Consider the following 20748-nt stretch of genomic DNA (forward strand, 5'->3'; position numbering starts at 1 on the left):
GTTAAAGAATTTTTTTTAAGTTTTAATTTAAACTTAACTCCATAAAATATATTATTTTTTAGACAAAAATAATTATATAGTGAAGGTTTACATAATTATCTAATCATAATTCATTATATATGATAAATTTATTGACTTTAATGATAAAATTTATATTAATGATGAATTATAATTAACCAGTGTAAAAGTGTTTTATATCATTAAAATCTAATTTTTATTGATATGTTTCGCACGAACAGGTTTGATTTTCGAATATATTTGGTGTCTCGCCCTAACAGTGTATTTATGTAAAATAAAGCATCTCTACTTGAAGACAAGAATATAGAAATATCAGCACAGGTACCTTTCCTTACTCTTGCTATTTGTATACAGTTAAGTATATTGAGATCTATGAGATTTTGTGATGACTATTTTTAGTTTTTACGTAGATTTGCATGTACTTAAGATTTAACAGTTTATAGCCTCGTTCTTTTAATATATTTAGTTTATTTTTTTCTCTTTGCGTGAACGTATATACGGGACCATCAATCCAAACACGCGCGCAGTAAATCAAGTAAAACAAACACAACATATCCTAAAAAGGTATTTTTACCAATGAACACCGAGTTTGGTAACGTCTAATTTGCCCCGATCTATAATATCTTTGCGTGAAAACCTGTCAAACAGTGTAGTAAATTCATGCATTGAGACACGTATCCGAATTATTAAAAACGAAACAAAGAGAAAGAGGTTAGATTTCTATATTTCGCTATCTTAAAACATGGTTAAAGTGGGGCATGGACCATGGTTGTTGCCTAGGACTAGGGGTGAAATTCTCCATTCTTGTACGTTGACTGTGTTAGCTGAGTAGTAGATGAAGCCCCACCAATTACACAATCTTAATTAGTTGACCAAACTCCCCTAATCCCTAACCACTGAAACCGATGGATTTCCCGTACAGATCCCACCATACTAGTATTTTCAAAACTTTTCTGTACCCCACACTCACGATCTTCTGTTTAAGAAGATAAATGGCATTTTTGTACTTCCACATTGCTTCCGTTTTACCTCATTCCTCGTTGCCAAAAGTCTAAAGAGATGGAGACGGTTTCCACTTTATCCATTTGTCTATGGTGTTTGTGGTTGTTTCGGGTTGTTTTTGGTAAAATTTAAGATTTAATTTAATTAGATTTGATTGGTTTTATAAATTTTTTTTGAAACTCAACCTAACTTAATGTAACTCATTCATTAACGATTTTGTTCGATTTAGATCAATAGATTATCTATTTAAATTTGATTTTTTTCTTTCTTAGAACTATTATTTTATATATGATTCATCCAAATATCCAATACAATTGCCACAACATTATCAAATATTTCAAAGTAATAAAATTGATTCATTTAACATCATCAACACACTATTATAAAATATAATAATACAAATTAAAATAAAATATCCTTCAACTAGACTTACTATAATAATAGTCTAAATCACAACTATTTCTTACAAATTAATTTATTATAATAATTATAACCAGATTTATTGCAACTAGATTTGTTAAAATAAATGAACAATATATGATATATTAATATTATAAACATGGCAAAAAAAATAAATATAAAAAAGGTGAAACAAATAACAATGTATCTTAAAGTAATATTTTAAAAAATTTCAACATTAATAGTCTCAACACATGCCGTTCCAATATTTGAAGTCTTAATATTAGTATTTAAAGCCAAATTCGATAACTTAAATTTTTTTAATAAGTTTTGATCAATTCGATTCAATTTTGATTGGATCTATAAATTTAAATCTATAACATAATTCATACATAAATAATTTTAATCGGTTCAATTTTAATCTAAATAGATAAATAATTCAATTGAAACTATTTGAATCGATTTAATCAATTTGTATTCACGACTCTACTCGTAAATACCGTAGTCAATTTGTCTTGCACATTTCATTCATTTTTAACGTCAAAAAGAAGCAAGCCCCTTCCTTCCCACCGCAACTTTTTTTACGTTTCTACCCCTCAACCACTACTCCCTCTTATCCACTCCCACGAAATTACACTTTTACACATTAATAACCTCACGACACAACACAGTTGTCATTTCCAACATTTCGAAATCGGAACAAAGGGCATTTTTGTGATTTCGGTGTTATAAAGAGAGAGAAACTCAAAGATAGAGACAGAAGAAGAAGAGAGAAGGTATAAGCAGCCGTTTTTTCTGTTGGTATATGAAGGTGGTGAAGAGAGAAGAAGAAGGAGAATGGTGACGGACCAGGATATAGCGAAAGGGGTGGAGTCTCTACTGCGTCACTCTGACCCAAACTCCATAACTACGGTTAACGGTGTCGTTCAGCAGCTGGAGGCCAAACTAGGGTTAGACCTCTCTCACAAGGCCAGTTTCATCAGAGACCAGATCGACCATCTTCTCCGGTCACAGCCACAGGCATTTGTTCCTCACCCTCCTCCACTTCACAAAGACTATTTTGCCCCTCACCCCCAACCGCACTTTCCGACCACCCACTTTCCTTCCCATTTTGCCCTCCATGACGAGATCAACTTCCAGCAGCACCCCCGCGCTCCTCCACCGTGCAAAGTTGAGACCTTTCCTCCTCAAAATGCTCACACTGTTGCCCCTCCTCAAGTGCCCAAAGAAAGGTGCGATTTTTCGTATGTCCTTTTATTTTGCTCTTCAAGTTCTTAACTGGGTGGGTGAGTCTTCGTGGCGTTTGTCGTTGTCCCGTTAATTAATTGAGATCTTAGCTCCGATGTTTTTTGTTTGTTTCGATTTAGTTTAGGGTTAGAGTTGTCCGCTTTCGCTTTCGTCCAAAGTACCGTTACAATCTTGGGTTGATCTTCTATTGTGTGTAGTTCGAGTACGGTTCCATTTCTGGAAACTCTCAAGGCTTGGTTGGTTGTTGTTGTTATTATCATTTTTATTATTATTGGAAACCGTAGTTTTTTTTTTCTATTTTCTCGTTGAAATTTCATAGCTTTAACTTCTTTTTTTTTGTAAAAATAGTTGTAAATTTGTTCATGTCATTTTTCGTTTGATGATTTTATTACACTATAATAATAATAATAATTTTATTTATTGGAAGAGAATACCCCCGGTTCCCAAATATCTTTCTTTAAAACTATTGTCCTCTTGTAGTCTTCTTGTTTGCTAGCCTTCTCCTGCCCCTATTTGTGTATTTATTCCCATTCCATTGACCAGGACGTGCGGCAATATTGTTTGCTTAATGTTATTTGTCGTTTTTCAAAATTTAAAATGCATTGTTTTAATATACTGTTCAAAAACAGCTTATATTTATACATTTTTCATATGTACATGAACATAATTAGCGTTTTGCTAGCCCATGTTATATTGTGACTTTCTTCACTCTTGAGATGTAATGCACACAATAGATTCTATGCTTCTAGCATATTTCTACAGTATTGGATATTAAATTAATTTGAAGGCAGAGGTTCAATATCTGTGCCAGATGTCATCTTCTGATTAGCTTTGAATATGCATGATTTTTTCTCCAATCTGTCTCTATTCTAATTCTAATAAGAGTGACGTTATGGAATTAACGTATGAGATGGTGTGTTGGTATTTTTTATGAATGATTTACCAGTGTTCAAACTGGAGCCAAAAGAAGAGGTGGCGCTGGTGGTCTAAACAAAGTTTGTGGTGTTTCTCCTGAACTTCAGGCAGTTGTTGGTGAGCCGGCAATGCCAAGAACTGAGGTAGTTTTATTTTCCCTAACTAACTTAGATCCTCTCTTAATTTCATTGTAAAAGCATGAATTTTCATTTTTCTGAAATGAACCACTGATTAAGAAACAAATTCTTTTGGAACACTTTTATATGCTCAATTCAGATTGTGAGGCAGCTGTGGGCATACATAAAGAAAAACAACCTCCAAGATCCTGGTAACAAAAGAAAGATAATTTGTGATGATGCACTGCGTTTGGTATTTGAGACAGACTGCACCGACATGTTCAAGATGAATCAGTTGCTAGCTAAACACATTATCCCACTTGGACCTACAAGTAAGTAGTAAATACCCAATGCTCTGTTTGGATAAACTTCTCAATAAGTATTTATAGGAAAATAAAATAAGAAGGTAAAATAAATTAAGATTCTCCCATAAATTAAAAATAACTTATGTACTTCAACTTTGATAAAAGTTTTCTTATTTAAATTGTCTAAGTTTATTTTAACATGGAAAAAAAATTCCATTTACTTTCTTATTGAGAAGTTTATCCAAAGGCCACATAAATGAGGATGCTGTGTTACCATTTTTTCTACCTGGGATTTCATTGGTTCTTTAATCTTGATAGTTTTCAATTTTGTCACTCCAGAGGAGTCACAGGCTAAACGAGTGAAGCTGGATGCTGAAATTAAAATTGAAAGTGCTGAACCTGCTTCATCTACTGTGGTAATATCTGAAGCACTTGCTAAATTTTTGGGCACTGAGGGAAGAGAGATGCAACAAGCTGAAGCCATAAGACTTGTTTGGGAGTACATCAAGCTTCACCATTTGGAGGTGTGTAGCCATATGTCCACTATGTCTTGTGCACCCACATACTCAAACATGCTCCAACCTTCAGTTCACAGTTCCAACACTTAACCAAGTATTAAGAAGATCATGGTTTTTTCTCGTGGAGTTTAAACAGTTGTGCAAACAATTAAACATTCTTGAAATCAAATCATGATTGAAAGCCAAAAACAAAGAAATTAAAGAAAAATCTTATATTCTATGATATTTGTTTCAAAATTACCTTTATAGCTGTTATCTTTTTCTTTTGAGTAATGGACAAAGATTAGGGAATATTTGCCCTTCTCATTAAGGAAGTTCTTTTCATTGATATTTTCATGGCATCCATAAATTATTTGATCTACAATTGCTGCATGTTATTTGTAGGATCCTTTAAATGCAATGGTGATATTATGTGATGCAAAGCTTCAAGAGCTACTTGGATGTGAAAGCATTTCTGCTTTAGGAATACCAGAGATGTTAGCACGCCATCATCTATTTAAACAGTCTGACACCTGTTAGTGCTGATCAATTGTTGCCATATAAGGTTAACTTTTTCTTTCATCTTATGTTCATCTATTGACTATTGTCCACATGAGATTGTTTTTACTTTTTTCTTCTAAAGCATTTTGTCAATAATCTTGTCATGGTGGAAATGAATCTCCCCTTTCAAATTATATGTTTTTTCTTTATACAATACTGAATAACTTGAAACTTGAATGTTTCTTCTATTATTCAAGAGTCCAACCATTTCTATATTAGCTTGATCACTAAATCCTCTTTATGTCCCTACTTATTTTTTTATGTTTGAAACTGTGTTCCCCACTTTTGCAATATAGCTATGTATGTTTCCCTGCTTCATTTTCCTTTCCAGGGCTCCGTGTTCTCTGTTACCACTCCATAGTTAATATTCACGAGTTATTTTCTTTCATTGTACTTTTTAACGAGTCTCCTGTTATGGCCTGCACATGAAATTTGACTAATAAATAGTTCTTCAATTTTTCTTTTATTATGATGCAGGGCATGGTCAGCCCGGAATGCTGGTTATATGTTTCTGCTCGCTAGATCGTATAGGAACTTTTTACTTATTCATGTAACTTCATTTATCTTTTTGTTCACTGATATGTGTAAACTGTATGTTGTCTGACAGTTATTAGGTTCGTTGTTTAGAATGAGAATGTATACCTTGAGCTAGGCGAGAAGTATATTGTATTTAAGATTTGCCCTTGAGGTTACTCGTGCATTTTATTTTTATCAGTTCTAAATGTCTAACCTCAACTGACTGAAGGAATCTGAACTCGAATTTCTGAAACTTTTGTACATTGAGATACACCAGCTACTCTAAACTGCTCACCTTGTTTTACCAAATTTTGTGAAAAATCTCTTGGGTACATACATGAGTAGTTTGCAGAATTGCAGCTAATCTGAAGTTTGTAATGTATGAACTTATATTTTAAGTCTTCTCTCTATATTTATTATTTTCATAATTGGAATGCCATTGAGCTAGTTTATACTACAGGGAGAAGTAAATGATTAGCATATAATTAGAGTTTATCAAGTGATGTTTTTGAAACAGCTGTGGAATGTGGAAACGCAACAGAACATTTCGATTTGAAGATTCAAAATTACGACTATCAGTGGGGTTTGTTGTGGATTTCCATATTTTAAAGATCAATTCTTTACCCCAGAATTACAAGTATAGAAGTTATTCTTGATTCAATTCTTTCCATCTAATAAGGTGAGATAGTGCTTGGATTTTATTATGTTGTTAAGACAAGTATTTTGACACTTAAATCTTTAATCAATGTTTAAGATTTGATTTTTGGTTTGGACATGGAACTACAGTTAAACATTTTATTTTAAAATGGTTTAATTTGATAGGAGAGGGTTAGTTGGGTATTAAAAAAATCCAAATATTTTTTTATTGTACCGAAAAATTTACAGTCAAACATTTTATTTTAAAATGGTTTAACTTGATAGGAGAGGGTTAGTTGGGTATAAAAAAATCCAAATATTTTTTTATTATACCGAAAAATCTACTTGACTCTTTTGCTCGAGAAATTATTAAGTGATTTAGAGCACAATATATTTTACTAACCTATCTATATATTATAATGTTATTAATTTTTCTTGTAAATAATAAAAATTAAATAGTATTGCAAAAAAAATTGATCAAAACCTGAATTCGGAATAATTCTGGATTATTTAAATATATATTTTTTCAGGGTAAACTATTAGGTAAAGCTAAAGCTTATATGTAATCTGCCATTGTGATAGGTTTGGTCCCTATTAGGAAAGACTAGCCTTTGGAAGATTCAATTATTTGTTATACGTGGACGGCTTGGCATTCCAATCCTCAAAAGATTAACAAATCTCGAATTACAAGTTCCCGCAACAATCATTGGCGCAAAGATTAGAATACATGGATGGCATATTTCTAAACCAAATTATATTTCCCCATTCCAACTAAGGTCTAAGGCTCTTTTTGGTTGTTTGTTTCTCGTAATGAAAACCTTCTAAACGGAAAGAACATAATAATAGTACACGTTCGGATTGGAACCTCTCTTCTCATCTGCAATGTCAAGATAAGATTTAAATGACGATCCTTAATCAGCTGAAATTTATGGTATGGTGTTTAGAGACATAGATTGAAACCACAAGTCCCTCTTTGATCTCAACTTTCGCTAAGTTGTTGCTGATTTTGGACACAAATGAACTAGCAAAAGGCAAAAACATTGCCCAAATAAAAAGTAAAGTTCCAAAAAAGAAAGATCCAAGGGAAAACGATATTATTTGCGAGCATGTCTCTCAAAAGCACCTTTGATCCCCGCTCTTTGTGCTGTGTTAGAATAACAATTTCTTCTTCAATAAATCCCTCTGATTCTTACAAATTTGTATGGAATAGCATAGTTAATCTTATTCTTACAAATATTCTGGTTAAAAATATTTTTGTGACTAAGCTTGCATTTATAATTTTGTATAGTCAAATTAATCTTTGTAAAAATATTCTGGTTCAGAAAAAAGTTGAAAATATTCATTTTAAAAATATTTTAAAAAAAATATTCTTATTAAATTTTTTTCTTTTTAAGAAAAAATAGTTTTTTAAAAACATAAAACAAACACGCCCAAAATTTTCTTGTCAAAACTGCCTTGTCCTTCCGGTTCACTCGCTTTATTGTATAATTAATTGAAAAAAAAAGAGTTACATAGGGATAATATAAAATATATATATATATATATAATAACTTATTATATATGATAAATATGTTGATTTTAAAATAATTTAAATAATAATTATAATTAAATTATAATATAAAATTATTTTATATTATTATATAAACATTAAATTTTCATTATTTTTACATCATTTTTTTATCCCCTCAATTTTTTTCACTTTACCAAACAGAAGTTAAAATGTAAAGGAGAGAGACCGTTGTTGGATTGAATCCTAGATTCCCTGGATCCAGAGGCTCAGGCTGGGATTATAAGCTTAGAATCACAAGTCACAACACATCACTCAAATCTGTGTCCAACCATGATTTACGGGCATACATGTGCTACACAATTATTGGTCCATATGATCAACGTTAGAATGATGAAACAATGTAAATTTTGTGAATGGCCTAACTCACATCACATCGATTACATCGTTTTCTCTAAAGTAATTCATTTATTCTAACCATGCAAAACCGCTTGGAATTATAATTCAAGTACGATCCAAATTAATGCAACTAGACTAGATTTCTTATGAATGAAAAATTTAAATGTTGATTTTATAAAGATTACATTCATCACATTTTCAATAAAATAATAAATATATCGACTAGAATCAGAGTTTAAGCACAATACGGCAAGAAAAAATCACATTACGATAAGTGGAAATGAAAATACATACGACAAAGAAAGAATCTCTGGTAAGTTTTGAAATATGGCACGTCTCATTTGCGAAAGATGTGAAATCAGGATTAAGGTTATGTTTGAATTAAAGTTTAGAAACTACTTTACAAATTCTAATGCTTAATAATAAATTTCAATGCATCAATGAAGAAGGAAAAAAATGATATATTTAGAATAATTTCTTTTTTGAACTCTCAACTTTTAAAATAACATCTCTCAAGACAACTCACAAAGCAATCGATTCTTATTGGAAAGCATATTCCAATAAAAAAATTGTAAGCCAGAGCAACCGCACCTTGTTTTTTAGAGTTTCATTTTATTTTTAAACATAAATTTTTTAAGTTATTTCATCAATATAGAATTATTGAGTATGTTGTCGAACTCATTATTTTTTTTTATAGAATTTTCGTGTCAAAATAATATAAAACTGCGTGAGTTATGTAAAATATAAAAGAATATTTTAACAATTTCTTGAAAAAATGAAGTCTAACAAAGCAGACAAAATTGTGACTCGCAATTAGCTTGTGTCCAAAATTGGAGTTAATATTCATGTTAATTAGATTGGGGATTGTGTTTATTTATATTAGGATATATTTTAAAAGTGCTATGAAATTAAAATGATTTAAGAGTAGCTTTCATGGGAGAGAAATAATGAGGGGTGAGCGTAAGACGTGGAAAGCATCGAGCGTGTGGGTTTGAAAGGGGCGGTGCTCAAATCAAATGGTGTGGGCTTCGTTTGGACGGTAGTGATCGCCACTTGCCATGATCCCTACTTCCTACGGTCCCACATCAGCACCGCCCCTGCCTCCTTTGTTGCCTTTTCATTTGCTGACATGGACTCTAAATTTTTAATCATATTATGTGAAACTGTATATAATAATTTATGTACCAACCTTAAAGTTCATTCATGTAAATTCACTTTAATTTATTTAAATAATATTTTTTTATTTTTTTCTGTGACAAAAAAATAAATAATTGAAAGAAAAATTATTAAAAAAAGTTAAACAAGTTTCACAAATTTTCTGTCAAATATTAATTATATTTAAAATTAATAGATATTTTGTATTTATAATACGATTAAAAATGAGTAATTTAATTATTTTAAATAACGGTCAACCTCCTGAAATTGACGCTTGAACTAGAATCTTTAATTTAGGATCAAATATCTAAAAAATTTTAAAGGATCTAAAATTGTTAATTGAATAGGATAGAATGACAAAAATTATAATTAAGTCAAAATAATGATTAATTTATGTTAATTAAAAAATTAGTTAATATTTTTAAGGCATAAATAATCTCGTGGTCCCTATAAAATAGGTTATTTTTTGACGAATGATTTTTCAGAAATATTTTTTTTGGTTTAGTATAAGCTAGTCTTAATGATGTTATTTAATTGATGACTATTCATAATTATTACTTTAACATAAAAAAGAGTTAGACCTAATGTTTTATTTTTGTCTTAGTTAATCAATTTGACATTAAAAATATATTGATTTTTTTCAATAACTATATATTTTATTTCATTCATAAATCTATTTTCTTTCTATGAGTTATAGTCTCAATTAAAATATTAATTTTTATTATTCATATATTATAATTTGAATATACTATACCAATTCATTAGGTATGAATAATGAGATTACATTAATAAAGAGTTCATTGTCTCACTATACCCGTCACCAATAAGTATTTAACACGGCATTAACATATAATTTTTTTTGGCAAAATTACACTTTTGGTTTCCCAGTCTATCTTCAATTTTGGATTTGGTCTCCTTATAATTTAATTCATAAATTTGGTCTCTCAGTTTTATAAATCCCTACAAAATTAGTCCTGGAAGTCCGATTTGGACCTTGACCGTTAACCTCAGACGTTGACTGTCACGTGTCAATGCCACATGTTAATATCACGTGTCAACGTCTGAGTGATTCCCTGTAAATGCTTCATTTTTTTAGGTAAAATTACACTTTGGGTCCCCCAATCTTACTCCAATTTCGATTTTGGTCCCCTTATAATTTAATTCATAGATTTGGTCCCCCAGTTTTATAAATCTCTTTATAAATTCAGTCAAATTTTATTACTGGAGAAATTGTATTTCAAATTTCAAACAAAAATATCATTGTCATACATAGGCCACTTAAACAGTCATATACATATAATACCGCATGGGGGAGCAAAAAAAGAAAAAAAAAAGGGAATTATTACAGAACCGGTTAAAGTAAGAGATCTAAAAATTTCAGACCCAGATTGGGGTTCATGTGTCACTTTTCCAAGTTGAACAACCCCGAAAGTGGGAGAGAGACAAAGAGTGATTTTTCTCTGGGTTCCAAGTCAGTGAAAAACTTGCGATGAAAAAAAAAAGTGCGAGATTTATCAAGACCTACCATGTCTCTAGCACCAGTGATTAAACCATTCAAAAGACCAATTTTACAGGAACAATTTATAAAGGGATTTATAAAACTGGGAGACCAAATGTGTGAATTAAATTATAAGGAGACCAAAATCAAAATTGAAGTAAAACTGAGGGACCAAAAGTACAATTTTACCTACAAAAAATAAAGTCTTTACATGGAACCACTCAGACGTTGACACGTGACATTGACACGTGGCAGTCAACGTCTGAGATTAACGGTCAACGTCCAAATCGGATTTTCAGAACCAATTTTGCAGAGATTTATAAAATTAGAAAACCAAATTTGTGAATTAAATTATAAGGAGACCAAATCCGTAATTGGAGATAAAGTGGGGGACCAATTTTACAATTTTACCAATTTTCTTTTCTAAACTGCATTTTTAAACCTTTCATCGACTACTCTAATATCATTAATTATTTTTTTAAAAAATAATTTATGTTTATTATATATATACACCTTAAAAGAGTAACCAAAATTGCACATAAATTCATAACTATTAAATATTATACATACTTTATATTAATAATTAAATATATAAAATAATATAATTTTTCTTTATTAAAAATATATACTTATTAATAATTCAACAACTATTACTATATATACACTAATATATAATTACTAATAGTATAAATATATTATTTTTAATTTATTATTAAGTTTAAATTATACAGTTTTATTTATTATTATAAATTATTTATTATTATAAGTATCTTTAAATTATTAATAAGTACATATATTATTAATAAGTATAACGTAAAAGGTGGATCAAATTCTTCTACAAAATTATAAATTAATAATAATAATAATTTGTCGTTATTATTTATATGTTAGCATAAATTATAAAGTAATATATCAATGTAAATAATAATGTTGTATTATATATCTAATTTTTTTTACTCTCTTTTTGTGAAATAAGTGAAGATGTGCAATAATATTTTTGAAAAATAAATTAAAGGAAACAAAATCGTTTACAACTGGATATGCTGATCTCTTTGTTATTATTATTTTTTTGTTACATAGTGGTATGAGGTGTCTTCTTGAAAAAGATTCTTGGAAGTGGCCACTCCTCACTCACACATTCTCTGGGAAGGTATTGCTCTTGAAGACTCTATCACTATATAAACTTCTCTTACTTTGATCAACTCACAAGCACTCTCTTAGCTTTCCTTTCCTGTTCATACTTGTTTCTTCAATTTCATTTCTTTTATTACTTTTCCTCTTTGCATTCCAAATGGCCACTGTTGAGGTAATTCAAAGATACACTAGTCTATAGCTAGTTTGGTACACTGGGTTATTTGTCCATCTCTATAGTTTTGTTTGTCCTCCTCTATCCAATCAACCATTTCTGAAGAATGTTCACAGTTTTTTCTGCGTTTCTTTATTTTATTTGCTGCGATTCATTCTCGTTCATCAAATCAAAACGTGTTTGATGTTTTCTGATGTGCGATCTACATAGCATTTGGGATGGTAATACACGAGTTTCAAGCACGGCACATTTACTCCTAATCATCAACATAAAAATCAACTCTCATTTATTTTTCTTGTTTTGGTTTCTCTTTTCTCTTTTCCGGGTTTCTATCTTGCTCATATATTATAAACTGATATATATACCCGATAGCCATGGTAATTATAACCAGGACATAGAAATTCACGCAACAGTTTCCAGTGGGTTAATTTTACATTTGGAATAGATTCTGATCAATAACTTGGCGTTTTTCATTTAAATTATAACCTTAAGTAAAGATCATTCATCATGCATCAAATAAATGGCAAGTCTATTACTTTTATCAAGCTTGTTGTGCCTTCAAACTAACGCCTTCTCCACTTCTTGTTTTCGATTAAAGAAGAAACGCTAACTAACAGTAACAGCCACGCTGAATCACTTGTTCAGTTATAAAAAAAGGAAATTAATGAACAATGTTACATCGTATTGTTAGCACTACATTCTAGAACATACTAAAATGAAGACTATTCATTCACTTTTTTTTTTGTCTTGTAACATATTAGTTTTGGTGATGCTCCCATGCCATCGACCTCTTAATTAGTTTGTTATTCACAAGAATATGCGATCTTAAGCTTGGATTTAGAAGTTTCGAATGCTTAGTTAAATGAAAATGGATCTTGCAGGTTGCACAACAAACACCAACAACTGTGACAGAAAATGAAGCAACCGAGGTAACCAAGATTGAGGAAACTACCCCAGAACAACCAGCTACCCAGGTTACTACCACCGAAGAACCAAAGGAAGAAACCACCAAAGAAGCAAAAGAGGAAGAAGAAGCCCCAGTTGAGACTAATGAGGCAACAGAAGTGACAGAGGAAGTGAAGCCTGAGGTAGAAGAGAACCCAGCACCTGAGAGAACAGAAGAAGAAGAAGTGAAAGAGGAAACTAAAGAAACCGAATCAGCACCAGTGGAGGAACAGAAGCAAGAGGAGAACAAACCAGCTGAAACCGTTGAGGAAACCAAAACAGAACAAGTTTCTGTTGAGAAGACTGAAGCTTAAGCCCATGGATACGGTATTATTGAAGTAGATGAAGTTTCTTGCATTTTTATTTTATTTATTATTAATGTTATTATTGTAATGGTAAGTCTTTGGGTATGGCTTTACGATATATATATATATATATATATATATATATATATATATATAAGCACTGCTGATTTGGCTCCATGTCAGCATGCATGCATGCCAAGCGGAGGATACGAGAATTCTATGGGTTATGTTATGTATGTATTGAGGATGATGGTTCCAGGAGGGTTCAAATTACTATGGTCATTTGCCTGTTCCTCTTGGTTTGAATAAATTATATTTACTTCTATGGTTTTCTATTCTTATGTGAAAAGCTCTATAATTTTTTTAGCCTTTCTTTCAGTTCCACACGTAAAGTTTATGATGTCGTTAAGTAATTTCATCACAATTTATATATCTTATGTTATATTGCTAAATAAATGTGAACTAGCAGACTACTAGGTATTAAGAAAAATTGTAAGAATTAGTACTTTCCTGATGCTTGAGGTTTATGTGATTATAAAACATTCCAGGGAGCTGAAAGAAAAAGTTTGGGGGCGAGGCCGAAAAATAAAAGATTAATAAATATGGTGTGAACTGTATCTGGTTACGTGACACTAGTGTCACATTCTTTTATTCTTAATGGAAACAAATAAGTAATGGAATTAAGTATAACAGAAGAGACTCGTCTTTAATAAAACATTCAATTGTACTTAACTTTATATTAAGTGTTCAATTCTACTTAAAAAAGATTATGTTCTATGAAAGATACCTGTGAAAAAATGGAGAAAAAGTAGGAAACAATATTTTTTTACCCTTCGAATTTATCAAGGAAAGAAGAGTTCGCCCATATGATGATCTGAAAACAATTTCTGGAAGCAGGTTATGATAAGAGACAACATAATTATAGAGCAACTAAAAGCCCAAAAATCTCCGTTACTTGTCATTGATTATACTACAACACAATCAATGACAAGTTTTTTTTACATATAGAATCGAAGACATAGACATTGGAGAATTTACAATAACTTTCAACCAATTGAGTTAAACCTCCTTCATATCAATCCAAAACTTATGACAAACTAGTCATTATCTATTATTTGTATAGCTAAACAAGTACTAATCATAACAAAATAGTAACCACAAAAACAAATAGTCGTTAGACCTGAATATAGTTATAGATGAAGACAGTTGGCTTAAATTTTGTTGTTTCTACTGGGGGAGGGAGCAAGTAAGCAGCAAGCCATAATTTTTTTACTAAGCAAGCCGTAATTGGCTTAAATAGAGACCAGAATTATCCCAAATCCAAACTATAATCCCCATGTCCATGACATGACAAAATAAGCTACTTACTAGCACATCAAAGCTAGATCACAAAAGAGATCGATTTTTCTTTCTTTAAACCCTGTTTTATTTATAATTTGTCCCTATAAACATTTGACAAAGACCGATGCCACTGCAACCCTTGACTACTTTGGAAAATAGACTAGTGAATTTTGTCACATTATCAAATTAGAGGACAGATGGAATACTCCTATAATATGTACAACGATAATTTTATGTGCAGTCAAAACCACTTCTATTCAGATTGCAGGTGTGTTCATTCACCAAGTACCAAAACTGCAGCCAATGTGTTCTTGAGTGATGACTTCAAGACGATCTTTCATGACAGCCATAGATGAATAAGCTGGGAAACACAGCCGGAAAAAGCATGTGTGAGATGAAGGCAGGCGATCACCAGGTTCAAGGGATCTGTATATGTAGAGTCGGGAAGCCAAACCACGGAAACCTTCAACTGGTAAATATTTTACAGATGTCCAAAAGAATAAAAGAACCTTCCTTTGATCTGCTGTCATTCTTCCAACAATCTGTCAAGTGTTTTTCAACAGAAATAACATAAAAAAAGAACAAAGTGAGCAGCATCTCTTAACAAAACTTAAAATACTGATTATTTGAAAAGCATTCAAGAACTAATTAAAATCCACCCAGCTTTAGTTTTAAAGAGATCATTGATAAATTAAAAAGAGACAGGGAAGTTAATATTAACTTATTCAGACTTCTCAACAAAAGACGAAATTATATGCTAGCACTTGGCAATCCACAACATAAATATATTTTGGTATGATATTACTAGTCAGCATAAAAAAACATATATTCAAAATGTATAAAAGCTAGATGCTATCACAATAAGGGCCAAAACTGACAATCATCACCAGAACAATTTTGTTAGTTCGGTTACAAAGAAGGAAAATATGGCTGCAGAACTGACCAGTCTCCTTGCAAACAAGGCATCACAATTACGATTCAGGCTTCAGCAACAAAAATTTTGAGAGATAATGTACAACAGAAGAGAGGTGTTGATAAATAATATGAAGCACATCACAGGTTGAGCCTATCAGGGCTAAAGGAAAGGAATAATTTACACTAACACAGTTGAGGACTCTGGCATACCAGCACGATTGCTGACCAGGTCAGGAAAGAAGTGGATTCCAAGAGCAGTGCAAATAGAAAACAATTCCCTTGGGCAGATGGGAAACATTATAAGTAGCCACCACAGTGATGTTTTCTATGAAGCAATAAGGCAATAAAACCCATTCTGTTTAGTTGATAAAATGGAAACAGAGACTGCCATAAAGAACATCAACATCATGTAGCAGGTACTTGGTAAAAGAGGGGGGAAAAAAGAAGATAAAACATAGAGAGACAGACTTTTTGATTCAATAATAGCAGTATGCACATACCTCCCAAAACCAAGATATCTGAATATCTGTCTCTTTATAGCCATTATACTCAGTGTGCGCTTTCCAATCTTCAACAGAAATGGTATCTTCACTCCCATGCAGCATCCAATCAAGATCTTCAAGGTCTAAACTTTGGAAGAAGTACTGCTGGAGCTTTGAGTTTGAAAGAATATCTGCAAAACCTTTGACAAAATGTGATACCTGCTCAGATATGGATGTTACGAAGCGATCCTGTATAAGAAGATCAACATACTTGTCCCTGTTCTTACTATTAACTACAAGGTTTTTTCCACCAGGGCAGAGCTCAACCACTTTCCTCTGTCCCAATTCTTCCACCTCTCTAACAAATGTCAGTCCTAATGAGTCTGAATCAATGAAATCAGCATCCATATCCAATATTTGCTTGCAGCTAGTATACAGATAAGGATCTGCATCCCTTATATCTTCTATAGCAATATAGTTTCCCGCCAATTGCAAGAAAAACACACGATCAAAAACAATACCCACTTGCACCCTATGCATCAAAGCTAATGCAATAACTCGACCAGCGAAGCTGAAGTACTCAAGGTGCAGAGGATGTACCTTAGATGCTACAAACAAGTACACAAAGTATAAGCTAAAATCAATTATCCAGACATGCTATAATAATGATTGCAACTAATACAGGATATACAGAAACATAAAAAAATATTTAACACCAACCATGCAACTAGCTGGGAACACAGGTTTAGAACTAAAGCATTCATGGTTGGACAGGTTACATAATGTAAATTTGAATATGTTAGTTTGAAAACCCTTTGACCTATGTATTTACATGTGATAATCAAATATGTGAATTTTTGAGTAATAGGCAAGCAAAGAGCGATTGCATCATACTCCCAAAGGTGATAAAAGGAAGCATAGATACTACAACAATAGCAACGCCTTATTGCACTAGATGAGATTGACTACATGGATCACACAACATCATCTAGTTTGGTTAAAGACCAAGGTTTCAAAGATATTATTTACCATAAGATCCCTCTCAAAAACTTCCGAGTTCCAATGTTCTTCTTGGTCTCCTTCTCCTCCTCTTCATAGGACTAAGACTCATGCAATCTACTTCCAAGTTCCAATGTTCCTCCGATGCCTCCTTTCTACATGTCCAAACCACCTTAATCAATTTTTTGTCATTTTTCCTTCAATTGGGGCTACACCAAGCTCTCTTTGTATATAATCATTTCATAGGTTGTCTTTTCGTGTATGACCACACATTCATCTTAACATTCTCATTTTTGCCATAAAGTCTAACATTCACTACCAAGTTAATTGTATAGATGTATGATAAAATTTGCCTTTAAGTTTAACCCCCAATGCATTTCTACATTTTAACCATCTTGCTTGTATCCTACGTGTGGCATTCTCATTAATTTCTCCATCTCATTAATTTCTCCATCATTTTGTAGTATTATCCCAAATACTTAAACTTAGAAACACATGACATCTTCTCTCATTTTTACCTCCAAGTCATATTTCTCATCTCTTACTATAATTGCAATGCATATACTCCATCTTACTCCTACTCAAGTGAAAACCCTTTGTTTTCAATGTCTGTCTCCAAAGTTTAAGATTGACTACTCCCCTTGATTCCTCAAGAAAAACTATATCATCCACAAAAAACATGCAATTAGGGATAGTCTTTTTTATGTCCCTAGTAAAAGCACATCCAAGACCAGATTAAACAATTAAAGACTTAAGGCTAAGCCTTGATGTAGTTCTATCCCTAAAGGAAAATCATTAGTCTTGCCTCTTAGACTCACACTAGTAGTTACCCCATAATACATGTCTTGTATAGCCAAATATAATTCATGTGAACACCTTGTTTTCCAAAGTCTTCCACAACACTTGTGTTGGCACTCAATCATAAGATTTTTCCAAGTCAATATATGTAAAGTTTCTTTCTTTGCTTCAGTACCTTTGTCTGTGTTGTATGTGTGCTGTCCTGTCCTATATTTTATTAAGACATTAGCTATGTTGTGTCACGTTTAGTGTCTACGTCAATGTCCACACTAAAGTATAGTCCCCTGCACAGCCAAATAAATTGAAGCATAGTGGGCCTACATTACAAGCCAATGGAAATCATCCAAGGATTTTGAAAATAGCAGAATATTTAATTTATGAAAAACTAATAAGATTCATAAATAAATAACATGAACTTAATCTAAACTGTGTGGGTGTTAACACTAGGATCATTTTGGAAAAACAAGATCATATTAAGCCTCAACATGTTTTATAATCCTAATGAAGATTATTTTGTAAATATTGTACAAGTATTTTCATATAAGAAAAATGCAAGCCTTGGTCAAACATTTTCCACTCAATAGCATTCCAAATACATAGCAAACAGCAGAGGTATTGAAAAAAAAAAAAATCAATCAGAATTCCAGGAGAAACTTACCAGGATTAGGGAAAAATCTCCTTCGATCATTTGGGCAAGCGACGAAAAGAGCATTTTGTGGATTGAATATTGCTTGGCATACCAGAAGAAACCACTCCCTTAATACACCTGGGCCAGTAGCTTCCTCATTTTTGAATTCCATAAACAGGCCAGCATGCAGGGAGTCAGGCTCAGCACGTGCGATGTATTCAAAAGACTCAGTCAATAACTGAGACCTGTCAATAAGCATCTCATGTAACTCCTCATAGTCCTCTTTTACCTCTGGGAACATCATCATGGCCAAATGCCTTCTAGACTCAAAATTGGTTACATACCTATGCTCCAGAATCCACTGATGCTCATCAGTTCTCTTCGCATATCGAACTATCAGCAGACATAGCACACTTCTTTGCCGCGTCAAAACACCCCAAAGCTTTTCTTCAGCACCATCATAAAGCTTTGAAATTTGATACAACTCCTTCAAGATGGAAAGATAATGAGACCAAGCAGGATAAAGATTATCCCCCTCCATCATTTCCTGGCCAGCCAAACTCTGGTCCATTTTTTGAAGGCACTGATCAATTTTGTTCAACAACTGAACGTACAAACCATGAAGATATTCAATCTCTTCTGTGAGCTTGTGGTGTTTGTCTTGAGCCATAGAATCCTTGACAGCCTGTTGCTCCTTAATTCCAGTCCTCAAAGGCAGTAAGAATGCAGAAAAATCCCCAACATCGTTTGACAAAGGCCCTGCGGCCGAGGGGGACACAATACTCAAGTCCAGATCCCTCAACAAGCTGTTAGCAAGCTCACAAACAAAGGGGAAAATATCCTGAATCAAAACCAGCCCCTTAACATTATCCGAACCGGAACCATAGGAAACTCCAGCAGTTTCCAACAAGGACCCAAAAGTACTACGACAAAAGAGATACAAAGGGTCGTGAGACCCCACTCTCCTAAGCAATTTACAAAACTCCAACACCACACGCGCACACTGGCCGTGCAATGCCTTGGACAAAATATTGCGACAGGAACTCAAAAAGTGTCTAACAGAGGAATCAGCACAGTCCTTGTTACCTGCGTAAGGGGACACATAGAGCATAACAAGCACAGCGGGGGCAGAAGAAGACATGAAAATCTGAAAGTAGCCAGAGGCAGAGTCGTTGTCAATTCTGGGAGTCATGTTCAAGTAACTGGTCATCAAACCCTTGACGGTTTTCAAGGCATCGTGAACCGTCTCGCCGCGGCAAAGACGGTAAACGAGAGAAACCATGTCGTTGATAACTTGCCAGGCTTGAGGGTGTTCGGTACTGCGCATACGGCCAACTAATTGAAGGTTGGCGTCGTTTTGAATGAAACACTCGGCAAGAGTCTGTTCCCACTGGAGCTGTTTCCCGCGATAAATTAACCTCTGCTCGAACAATGGGATTCCCTTCATGCTTTGGATACGCTCGTGAATCGATTTGACCGTGTCTTCGGGGAAGGCTTGCATCACAATCGTGTTTCCGGCAGACATCATTCGCACGAAGAACTGGATGTGCGATCGCTGCTGCTGCTGCAAGGAGGAGCAGCCGCCGGCGTCGGAGGAGGAGGAGGAGGAGGAGGCGGACCAGGAATTCACCGCCTTGGCCTCGTCTTTCCGCATCCTCACGCAGACTAAGTCCGAGAAATCCTCGTCGTCTTCATCGTCGAATTTGCGCTTGGACGGGTGACGGTGATCGGTGGCGCCCCCGCTGCGGTGGTGAACGGCGGGGGTGTCGATGACAGACATTTAGGAGGCGCCGTGGGCGCGGCGAGTGGATCAGAGAAGAGGCGAAGAAGGCATCGGAAGGGTGTGCGCGTGGTGCTGTGAAGCTGAGGCGAGCCCCGAGAGAGAGTTTGGGTTTTTGTTTAGGCGTGTTCTAATTCCCTTGTAGTTGTTGCTTTATTACATACGAGTGTGTGTGTTTTTTTAATTCCCTGCGAAACGGTGTCGTGTTCCGCTGTGCCGAGGCGCAAATGGTTGGAACTATCCAACGGTGAGTCTCACGCTTCTCCTTTCACGAATAAGGTGATGGTGGGGCCTTCTGCCTTTCGGAAGCAGCGGATGCTTATTTGGAATTTTTGCAGGAAAAAGGTTATATCATAAAGATTATAACATTAATATATTATATTTATTCACTCGAGGAGAGAGAATGCCTATGCTCCATACAGTATTCTTAGCATAGAAGCTGTCAGACTTTCTCTATTTTATTTTATTCTTAGGTTA

General features: G+C 33.5%; 3 protein-coding genes across 4 annotated transcripts; 2 read left to right on the forward strand and 1 right to left on the reverse strand.

Annotated features, from left to right (window-relative positions):
* The first annotated feature begins 2093 nt into the window (after positions 1-2093).
* Positions 2094-5748, forward strand: LOC100788173 (uncharacterized). The gene is made up of 6 exons (XM_003529612.4): positions 2094-2651; positions 3614-3725; positions 3859-4030; positions 4343-4527; positions 4906-5065; positions 5539-5748. The coding sequence occupies exons 1-5, from the start codon at positions 2257-2259 to the stop codon at positions 5038-5040; spliced, it is 999 nt and encodes a 332-aa protein (XP_003529660.1). The 5' UTR covers positions 2094-2256; the 3' UTR covers positions 5041-5065; positions 5539-5748.
* Positions 5749-11933: 6185 nt separating this feature from the next.
* LOC100788703 (major latex allergen Hev b 5) lies at positions 11934-13663 on the forward strand. The gene is made up of 2 exons (XM_003529613.4): positions 11934-12078; positions 12960-13663. The coding sequence occupies exons 1-2, from the start codon at positions 12064-12066 to the stop codon at positions 13335-13337; spliced, it is 393 nt and encodes a 130-aa protein (XP_003529661.1). The 5' UTR covers positions 11934-12063; the 3' UTR covers positions 13338-13663.
* Positions 13664-14730: 1067 nt separating this feature from the next.
* On the reverse strand, positions 14731-20467 carry LOC100789233 (E3 ubiquitin-protein ligase UPL5). Of its 2 annotated transcripts, XM_006584028.4 has the most exons (4): positions 18522-20467; positions 16085-16674; positions 15795-15909; positions 14731-15211 (listed from the first exon to the last, which is right to left on the reverse strand). In XM_006584028.4, exons 1-4 carry the CDS (start codon positions 20269-20271, stop codon positions 15135-15137), a joined length of 2532 nt encoding a protein of 843 aa, XP_006584091.1. In that variant the 5' UTR covers positions 20272-20467; the 3' UTR covers positions 14731-15134. The 2 variants fall into 2 exon arrangements, with proteins under 2 accessions (XP_006584091.1, XP_003529662.1); XM_003529614.5 differs by lacking the exon at positions 15795-15909 and having other exon boundaries at positions 18522-20455.
* Between the last annotated feature and the right edge of the window lie 281 nt (positions 20468-20748).

The sequence above is a fragment of the Glycine max genome, chromosome 7, assembly GCF_000004515.6.
Source record: "Glycine max cultivar Williams 82 chromosome 7, Glycine_max_v4.0, whole genome shotgun sequence".
Classification (NCBI taxonomy): domain Eukaryota; kingdom Viridiplantae; phylum Streptophyta; class Magnoliopsida; order Fabales; family Fabaceae; genus Glycine; species Glycine max.